The sequence below is a fragment of the Physcomitrium patens genome, chromosome 17 (assembly GCF_059467195.1).
Source record: "Physcomitrium patens ecotype Gransden chromosome 17, ASM5946719v1, whole genome shotgun sequence".
Lineage (NCBI taxonomy): Eukaryota > Viridiplantae > Streptophyta > Bryopsida > Funariales > Funariaceae > Physcomitrium > Physcomitrium patens.
The window spans coordinates 6400328-6410819 of NC_143426.1; the positions used below are offsets into that span (position 1 = coordinate 6400328).

Sequence of the window (10492 nt, forward strand, 5' to 3'; positions counted from 1 at the left end):
AATCTAGTATAAGTTTATTTATTTATTTATTTATTTTCATTAAGAATAAGTTTGGCTTTATCTTGATTATATATAAAACAATCCTAAATTTGATAATATGTTGGAAGTTCTTTGGCAGTAAATTGAATCAGTTTGTGTATATATATATATATATATATATATAGTTTTATAGAATTTACTTAGGTTTAACATGCTTTTATAACAAAACCCCAATACCTTCAAAATTTGGTTTACAAACTTTTTACTCTTTAAAAAGTTTTTGTGTGATCTTTTTGTTAATTAGTATATATATAGGTATAATATTAGAGATATCATTAATCTTATCAATATTTTTCTTATATCATAGTGTAAATTTAAGATTTTATAATTTCTTTATATTGAATAATAATTATTATTTTCTTTATTATTTTAGAATTTTATATATATATATATATATATATGTTTTTATTTACATAAATTTTACCAAATTAAAAAAATATTTTTATATTCATGTTTTTAAAATAAATTATATTATAATATTTTATTTGTATACATGATAGTTTTACAAAGTTTAATATATATTTTTAATTATTTTTATGATACAATATTATATTTTTTTTAATAACATAAGTATATAATATTTTATTATTTATATATATTAAAAATATTATTATCTTATAAAGTTTATTTTTATATTACTATAGTTTTAATATCAAGATTATTTAAAATAAAAAATAAGACTTGTTATTGATAATATATCTTATATACTACATATATGTGTGTTAAATCAAATGATTTATATTTGTGGTATTAAAATTTTTACCTAGTGCTTAATAGGAGATAAATTCTTCAATTCTCTATTGCAATATTGTTGTTTCTATTAGTTACAATACAAGTAGATCTTATTAAAGTTTTTTATTTTTATTAATTTAATTAGTTTTTATTCCAATCCTTAAGACTTTGTCAAAACTATGAAAAACTCTTTACAATTTTATGTTTGCTATGATGATTATCATTTTCTTATCCATTATTGATGCATAAAATCTAACATTAAGTTAAGAAAACAACTTGATTGTTAATTGATATACACACAAGGTCATTAGATTTTCCTAAGTCCTTCAAACCACCTTGATATTTTCCAAGCTATCACCAAAATCTGCAAAATTGTATGACATGTTGGTTATTGGTTTGCAATGGGTGATTTAAGTTGGGTCTTTGGCATGGCTCGGTAATAATTCTTTTAGCACAGAAGGATAATAAATTGCATCATGATTAACACCACACATTATTTTTATTGAATGAACAGCCTTAACTAGTATCATATTTGTTAAAACTTTCAATCATGTAAGATCTGAGTTTTGTTTGAGTAAACTTGACGTGGAACAGAGAATGGAACTCTCGTCAGCTAGTGAAACGCAACAGTTAACAGCTCTCTACCACAACATCTAAACTCAGTCTTTGCAGGAAAAGACAAAGTCACCAAAGAAACAAAAAATGAGCTGCCCGTGTGCCTCTTTGGGAAAAAGCTTCCTCAGCTCAAACCACGGACACGCTTGTTTTTATCAAAGTGCAAGAGACTTCTGACCAAGTGTTTCAAAGAGATGCACCAAAGGAGACAGCGAGCCCACAAACCTCAACACCCTAAAAGACAAAAGCTACTGCCATTTATGACAAGTAGGTGCAGAGATGGGTTCGTTGCAATCAAATGGGATATTTGCAGCAGGGCCAGAAAATCATTGTTTCGGCATTGAAGGGAACCACAAAAACAGCAGCACCATAACCCTCCCTCCCCCCCCAAACCCTAAAAATGAGCCCCCTCTTTTCCCCCTCGTGGGAGAGTTCCACATCTTGAAATCCGCCTCAAACCACGAGCATGGCCCTATAAACGACCAAGTCTGATTCAGTCTCCGCCTATACAAAAATAACGGTCTGGGCTTAAAGTTAGCTCACCCCCATTCGCTGCCATCCCGTCACGGGCCCTGTAAGTGCTACCGCGCCTCTGGCGTTTAGTGCGGAGAACGTGGGAACCCGCCTCTCGCCACAGTGTTCCCCTCAAAGTCCCCTAAGAGTTCCCGATACTACCTCCTCGTCGTCCTCGCGACCGTCTAGACAGCCATTTGTGGACATTCTACAATCTTGAGGTGCTTTAGCAAGTTTCTGGGAGTGTTTTCGATCGTGAATTGTTGATTCTGTTTCGTGTTATGCCATGGCGATGGCGGGACGTTTATTGCGACATGGAATGTTCGCGGTGGTGTTGGTGTAGGGGGGGGGGGGGAGGGCGGGGAGTGCATGTGCTGCCGTGGTCGTGGCGCAGCATCGTAAATCATGAGATTGCGTGAAGACGATAGATCTGGTAGCGCAAGCGGGGAAGTGGTGAAGCTTGCTCGAAAGGTGCCTGGCAATGATCTGGGATTGGGATTGTCGTAGAGCGTCGCGTTTTGTGGACACGTGAAGCGTTGCGGGAATGCTGTTGAGGATCACAGTGGTGTTGGTGAAGCTTGTTGAGCTTTTGATAAAATCAGTCAAAGTTGCGCTGAGAAGAAGATAGACTTTCTGAGGATTTGCGCACTTATCCAACGTTTGAAATGAGATAGTAGAACGCGTGGGGTATCGTCAGTGAAACACTCGACTGGACATTCTTTCTGTATCACGTTTCGAGCATTTACTGCAACATGAAGCTTTTCTTTTCTCCAGGATTATGCAATGTTTGAACGAGCTTATGGTTTTACAAGATCATTCATAAGCTTGAATTCTTTGTAGCGAGACGCTTGAAAAATTCCTTCTGTTCTGTTAAGTGGTCCTGTGTAGTAGTTAAACGGATCCCCTCAGAAGTATATCAGGATCCTTTCCAAGGCCTTGCCAAGCACAATGGCTGTCAAAATGTTGGTTTGCATGAGTTCGAAGACTCTGGAAGAGACCGTTGAAGCCAAATATGAGCAACAGAAGACGTCGTCGAAACCGGAGTCCAAATCAGACTTGCGCAAAATGAAGTCGTTCACTTGCCAGACCCTGATTCATCCGTCTTGGTCTTTTAAAAGCCAAGGAAACCAATGCATGCCTACACCGCAAGCAAGTTCACCCCAAGCAGGTCCAACTGATGCAAGTCCGCCCAAAGCTAAGCCACTTGATGGAAGTTCTTTGGCTGAGAGACAGGAAGATGTCGCGTCCGGGAGACCTATTGGAAAAGGCTGGAAAAGTTTTTTTGCAGCGCTACAATGCTCAATGGCACCATTACGATCCTCTGATGTAGGTTTTCTCTGCTCAAAAAATGCGGTTACACTGTCTATTGTAATGCGGTTACATTGTGTGACGGGACTTTCTGTAGATTCAACATAGAAGAATTTTAAAAGGTTGCGTCATTGTTCTGCTGAGACACTTCTGTATGGGTTTGGCAGCCTTTGTGCGAATCTGCGATAGGTGATTGTTTAGCCAGATTCCGTGATCTTTCCTGTAACTTCAATTTTGTGTACTGCGATGTGGAGATAGCTTACTAGTATATTAACTTGGAAAAAACGTTAGTTTCGATGAGATATCTTCCGAATATGCTGATAACATGACAGTAAGTCAGAACTTTAAGAACTCGGGAGTTAGCCAGCTGCAACCTTTTCCCAAGAATAGCCAGAACAAAACGTTCCTCGATCTATCTCAAATCTGAATCTGAATGTCAGTTTTCGAGCGAATGGGTCTGGTGTTTTGTTATTCATTTTTCATTTTTCATGTTCTTTTTTTATGATTATTTCCTGTATTGGCACTGATCTGTGTTGCAGTTTAAGGGAATGGCGGCTAAGTTGACAGCAGGAGCTTGTACACCATCATGCAAGCCTTGTTCAACTTCTGTTTCTGATCAAGACGCTGCGCATGCTGTCCACCCAGAGTCTTTGGTGGGAAATTATAGTGCTGTCGATTCATTGCTACCAGTGGCTCAACCTCGAAGTCCTAATGCGTTGAAAGATGACCATGAAAACCTCAAGAGTAAACCCGGAAGTAATAATGGAGATGATCCAGAGTCCGCGCGGTCATCTCAAGTGGTCTCCCCGGAACACAAAATCAATGTACGAATCCATTTTCTTTCAGAAGTACCTTTGGAAACACTTTGTGTATGATTTTTCCAGGCCAAGCTGGTGTTCAATCAGTGGAATGTGACGTTCGATGATTAGGTTTTTGCAATTTTCATTAAACTTGCTATCATTCTAGCGTCAGTTGCTTTCAATCAAGTGCGATACTTGGTGATGCCTTGGCGACGTCTCATGTGATACCATTGTTTGCAGAGCATCCCTTCCAGCGTAGCAAATGAAAGCCCGAACTGTCCAACATTCCGTATTGTGAATGGTACTGCTGAGAAGATTCCTGAGGAGCCTCGAATTTCGAATCGTCTAGTTCCGACGGGGCCGGGTGTTCCTGGCACAGAATGGTTTTCACAAGTAGAGCTTGGAGTATTCATTACATTCGTGACTCTGTCCAACGGTTGCAACGCACTGAAACGAATTCGATTTTGGTACCAAAAATACTCTATTTGTGTGGAAGTTTGGCTGTAAATATGATTATTAACCATGTAATTGAGTTATCCTTTCTCGTTGCGAATGTGTGAATGGTTACGAATGAAGACAGGCTAGACTAAGTTTGATGACCGTTTTGAATATGTTGTGATGATTAATTAACATACTAGTTATCTGATTTTCTTCTTTGCAGTCGAGATATTTTTAGTAAGAAAGAAGCTGAATCGTGGTGGGCGGAGAATGGAAATCGTGTCCGCGCAACCTACAACGTGCCTGCTTTCGAAAGAACGACAGCAAATGTTCATCAAGTCACTTCAAATTCAGAAGAAGAGGTACTGTTCCTTAATCGTTGGAACAAGTTAGATTGTAAGGAATCTCTTCTACCAGGTTCAACAGAAGTAATGCAGAAGTCAGTAGGCAATGGTTGCATCTGATTGGGATAAGCTGGGTTTGAAGCTGGGAAACTTATTCATGTGCATTTTTAGAACGAAGGCTCGTCTAAGCTAGACAACCCAGACAGTGTCTGTGTGCATGGTTTAAAATGTACAAATATGTATATTCTTCAGCAGGTATCAGGGGTTTCAGGGTATGCAACCCCGGCCTATAGTCCACAGGGGTCACGGGGAGCTTCAATGTGGAATTCTCCGGCTGGCTATGGTTCTGGGATATCCCGTGGAGCATCTTTGAGGGACACATCAAGCAGGGAAGCCTCAATCAGGGAGGCTGCAATGAGGGAAGCCTCGATTCGAGAAGCAATGAAAGAGTCTATGAGGGATGCGGTTAGCGAGCACTCTGAATCTGTAACTTGTACCGAAAGAGCAACCGAAACAGACACCGTTGCTGGGAGTGAGGCAGGCAGTGACAGAACTTTCGACGGAGAAGAAACTACTTGGGTTGAAGAAGACGTTCCTGGTGTATATTTAACATTGAAGAATTTGGCCGGCGGTGGGAGAGAGTTGAAGCGTGTCAGGTTCAGGTAATGGGATATATTGAAGTCTATTTTATAGGAAGTCCATGATAGAAAATTCAAGAAAAATAAAATTGGAATTTTGTTGCAAATATCCGAGTAACCTAAGTAATATTACTTTCAAGTAAATCTAGTATGAGGTTCGAGCTTTTTACGTGGATTTTCTGTCTAATTATTGCAGCACTGCTAGAAATATTCTCTTTGGGTTGTCCATGATAACCGTATATTGTACTAAATATGTAGCTTTTCAAATCTGAAATTGTCAATAGTTAATGTACTGACCGTAATGTCTGTCATATTCACATCACCTATGAATAGTTTTTAGTTTTTTGGAAGGTTTATGTTGTGATTTTCCACGGTGGATTGGATGGTGCAGCCGTGAAAAATTTACAGAGAAGCAAGCAAAACTCTGGTGGGATGAGAACCGGGGGAGAATTCATAAACAATATCTATAACTTCAAAGAGCCTGACCGTGAGCTATCGCCTGGATTCGGATTTGACGCCCAGCCAGTTCCATGCTTGCGGGTGGAGTCGAGGTTGACTTGCCTCGGAAACTGCACGCTCACTGCGGATCAAGCAAGGATACATACTGAAATCTAATCTGGTTTTTCCAAATGATTATGTTTGTATTCTGTTTCTATTTTTTATTTTTATTTAAAAAATTCTAGACTCTAACACTGGACTTAGTTTGCTGAAAAGGTTGCTGCAACACAAGGTGCTACTCTTCGACATCATACACGTAGATTAAAGTTCTAGTGCATTTGTGTCCACGTAACGTTCAGTCCATAGCCAGTGTGAAGAAATTACCATACTTTCAAGATAAGTCGTAGTTTAGGTGGTTGTGTTAGAAGTCTATTCACTGTCACTGAATCTATTTGAAAGTAAAATTGTACTTTCACAAAATTGTACTTTGAAGGACGTGACAATTCAAAACCCGTGATAGAAAGAGGGAAATAGACGAATTTTGCCTGGGGCTGAAGAATAGGTGTTACAATGTGTTTCATACAGAAGCACGGTCGGTAAATACAAATGCACTATTGAGTCGAGCTCCCAAGAGATATTGAAAGCCTAATAGTGACAAAAGGTTTCGCCCTCTTGCCATGTGAATCGTTTTTTGTTCAGAGATTCATTTGATATTAAGAACGCAAGAGAGAAGCAACTTCGAAGTTCGGCGTCAGCGTTGCATGACTATTAGCGGCGCTTTTGAAGATCTTCACTGTCATGAACTTTTGGACTGGTATATTACAGACAGTGTTACTCTGGTGCAAGCTCTCGAATGTTGTCTTGGTTGAGCGTATCAGGTTAATGTACGTACGCTACTTCTACTCTTTACCTGGACAGTAAACTCTGAGAGCTCTTACCTGAATATGGATAATAGTGGGGATGCGTTATAAAATTTGTCCTATTTCCATCACGTATCCTGCAGATGAGTTGCTGCGTCTTCATGACGAGTTCCTTAGAGCGTTGGTTTAAATTCTTGACTATTTGCAATTATTTGCATGAGTTCCAGGCTGTTTGTCCTGTCTTTCAAATAGATTCAGTGACAGTGAATAGACCTCCCCTTATTCAGCCGTCACATGTGCTCCAACTTTATTAGACCATACGTCATGCATATTTTTCCTCGGTCCTCATTCGCTTGGCTGTACCTTTCGAATGTTGAGTAGCTGTACTTGACAGGTCGCCAATCCTCGACTGACCGGCATGTTCGTGAAGTGCATGCATGCATGCATGAAGGGATAAATAATGCTGCAGCTTGAGCATGACAGTCAGCAATTCTATCCTGTATAAATGTTTCAGTTTAGGGTTAAGTGTGTAGATTGCTGCGAGGTGTTTTATGCATAACATCTTTGCTAGAGAAATAATAATATGTTTTCAAAGTGAAACAGAAAAAAGAATGAAAGCATTTTTTTCATTCTAACTCACAACTATGGTTCGTTTTTATCTGTACCCTTTTGGAATTACATTGCTTTAGGCAAATTTGAGGTTGTCTAGATCTTTTCAAACCTTCTTTAGAATCTATGTTTTTGTTTAGCTTCTAAATTCTTGCATATTTTAGCACATTTACTTAGTGTTTGTTAAATTTTATCATTTGATATTGATATATATATATATATATATATATAATATCGTGTAAAGATATTTTTTTCAAAAAAATCTATTGCATTAAAAAGACAAGTAGAATTTTGTCATGGTGCATAAAACTTGTGACATATTGGCATAGAAAAGTATAGAAAATTGCAGCATATACCTATTTAAATCTAAACTTCTAAGATTTAATAAATTAATTAGTTGTATTATTGGGAATTTTTAGTATTACAAACACATATAGTACTAGAACAAATAAAAAAATTAAAGAGAAATAAGTTAGATTCATAATGTTTTTTTTGTGAAACATTGTAAAAGTTGTGTAAACATAAGTTGATTTTTTTAGTATTTTAAGATGTATCATGTATCTACAAAAACTTCTCTTATATATATATATATATATATTCTTTTGATCAAAGAGCTTCAAATGAAGCACCTTACAACTTGAACACGTAGTCCTTAAGAAATGTAGTCTTTAAGAAATTTTTATATAGCTTTTCATTAAAATAATATACGTATTGTAAGATTAAGGTCATCTTTAGTCTTGTGAAAGCATGTCTTATAATTTAGTCTTCATTTAAGTCTCTTCACTTTTTTTTACTTAGTATATGTATTGAGTATCTTTTATATAATGTTTAAAATTTTAATTTTTAATATTTTATAAATATAGATAAAATTTATAAATATTTCAAAATAGATAATATAATTTAGTAGTAAAATCTTTTTTATAAAATAAATATTTTCATTATTATATAATTTAATATAATTATTAATTATATTTATTATAAATAAATTTATAAATTGATATAAACAAATATCATGCTCTATTCTTATAAAACTCTAATATTATTTGAAGTTTATAAAAAATCTAAAATTTATTTTCTCAAATAAATGAATAAGTAAATAATATAATAAATTTAATTTAAAAAAATATAAGATGTAATAAGTATATCAATTAAAACAACAAACCACTAATAACAACCAAATTGTATACTTAAGATGGGCAAAATATACATCAATGCCTACAATTTAACTATTAAATGATTCAAGCCATCAAAACACCCTCCTTCTCTTTGCTACTTCTATTGATGGTCCAAATAGCAGTATTGAAGTCAAAAATTAGAATTAGTCGTAGCTTAGTTCTTTGACACATACTTGGTTAGATGGTGTATATCTTAACAACATTGTTTGGCATCCATGTACACTTTCTATTGTCCTCATTGTGCAAATTTTGTACCTCTCCACCACAATTTTTTTTTGCTTGATTGCTTTTATATTTTGAGCTAGAGTAACCTCTCAAGTAGGTAATTTCTTTGTATACTTTTGTTTCTTTTTCAGCATTTCAATATACTTAGAGAATGGCCTTCTCTGTGGCTTGTAGCTTCTATTGTCGAATCTACACTATTTACTCTACCGTGCTTCATATATTAGTTTTTTATTTTTTTTATTTTTTTATTTTTTTCGCTTTACTTGCTTTTATTTTTAACTCTTTTTTTTCTCTTTTCTTTGATAATCTTTTTTTGCTTGTAGAGCCTTGTATTAGAAGTGTCACTAAATTTGCTACTTTTTCATATTTATGTGAGGTGAATATGATAGTTTTTATAAAATCTATTATTGAATCACATTATTGCTAATTCAATTGAGTAATACAAGGAAAATTCAAGAATTATATTGTCGACTCCTAATTCTCATCCTGAGTTTTTTTTTTTTTTTTTTTTTTTTTTTTCTTTTCTTTTATCTTATGCTTCATGTCCCTTATTATTCACTTTTGGATTACTTACTTGAGAATTTTGTACAAAAAAATAACTATTTATAGTATTTAACTATTATCCAAAGCCTTACTTGAGCTGCTTCTCATCCAATACAATTGATGAGTGTATGGCATCACTTCCTTCCACTTGCTCTAAAATACCATCACCTTGAAGAAAAGCATTTGTGGAGGCATTTGTATAGATTTTAAATGATTCTATGTACTTTTTTATGACCTTCCTATCTAATAAATAAATGCTTGTAGTAAGAAAGCTATTTTAAATATTTAATGTAATTAGTACCTTTTGCAATGCAAGAAAGACCTATTATATCAATATGTCCTTTATTATAGATCTATTTAAATTTCACAACATCTAATAGTTTTTATATTGATAGAAGAATTCCTTGAATGATTTAAAAACCAATATATCTTAAGGGTGTAACTAATGGGAGGTATAGGATGGAAAATTCACAACATTGAAGCCAATATTGCTAGTAAATTAGGCAAGTTGGAACATAATGTGGTTGTTGTGCCTATCAAGCACCCATGAGTGGCATTTTTTCATAGAAATCTCATCTCTTTGGTAAATACATTCTACAAAATGAATGATCCATGTTAAAAACAAATATGAAATCATCCAAGTCTAGAATTGCATAAATATAGTTACCTTAGGTTTTTACTTCTCTATATAATTTATATAAAATCACTTTCTATAAAAAATATAAAAAGAATGTATGGCCTTATCAAAGGCATTCACTACAATAAGACAAGACAACCACTTCTATTTGTCAGACACTATAGATTATATGTAATACAAGCCAAATTTTGCAATGACCATCTTGCCACTACTCTTTTTTAAATATCCTACCTTCTTGTGTACATGCATATTTAGTCTTGTTGTTTCTAAAAATTAAAATTTATTTTTTATAAGAATTGATTCTATTATTATTATTATTTTAATTAAAAGAGGTTAAATCAAATTAGTGATAAGTTATATTTTGTAAGTTTGTTTGAAACTTGATGGGAGCAACATGACTTTATATTCTAGACCAAAAGTTAACTTATGAACTTGAGATTAGATCTTGTAACAAGCAACCAATAATATGCCCTCATATACATACATATCTAGTGCATAGGCCCTGTTGTATAGTCAACCAAAATAAATTAAACTTATTGTAGTACTAAAATAAGAAAGTAGAAATTAAAAGATAAAAA

General features: G+C 34.8%; 1 protein-coding gene across 2 annotated transcripts; it reads left to right on the forward strand.

Annotated features, from left to right (window-relative positions):
* Nucleotides 1-2093: 2093 nt before the first annotated feature.
* LOC112294210 (uncharacterized) lies at nt 2094-6856 on the forward strand. Of its 2 annotated transcripts, none has more exons than XM_024544460.3 (6): nt 2094-3225; nt 3747-4031; nt 4248-4474; nt 4669-4807; nt 5045-5451; nt 5819-6856. In XM_024544460.3, exons 1-6 carry the CDS (start codon nt 2848-2850, stop codon nt 5895-5897), a joined length of 1515 nt encoding a protein of 504 aa, XP_024400228.1. In that variant the 5' UTR covers nt 2094-2847; the 3' UTR covers nt 5898-6856. The 2 variants fall into 2 exon arrangements, with proteins under 2 accessions (XP_024400228.1, XP_024400227.1); XM_024544459.3 differs by having other exon boundaries at nt 2270-3225; nt 5042-5451; nt 5819-6488.
* Nucleotides 6857-10492: the final 3636 nt, after the last annotated feature.

Bases quoted from the DNA above. Each gene is read 5' to 3' on its own strand.
- LOC112294210 (XM_024544459.3), top strand. From the start codon at position 2,848: ATGGCTGTCAAAATGTTGGTTTGCATGAGTTCGAAGACTCTGGAAGAG. The intron at 3,226-3,746 runs GTAGGTTTTCTC...TCTGTGTTGCAG, and splicing joins CACCATTACGATCCTCTGAT to TTTAAGGGAATGGCGGCTAA. The intron at 5,452-5,818 runs GTAATGGGATAT...TGGATGGTGCAG, and splicing joins TTGAAGCGTGTCAGGTTCAG to CCGTGAAAAATTTACAGAGA.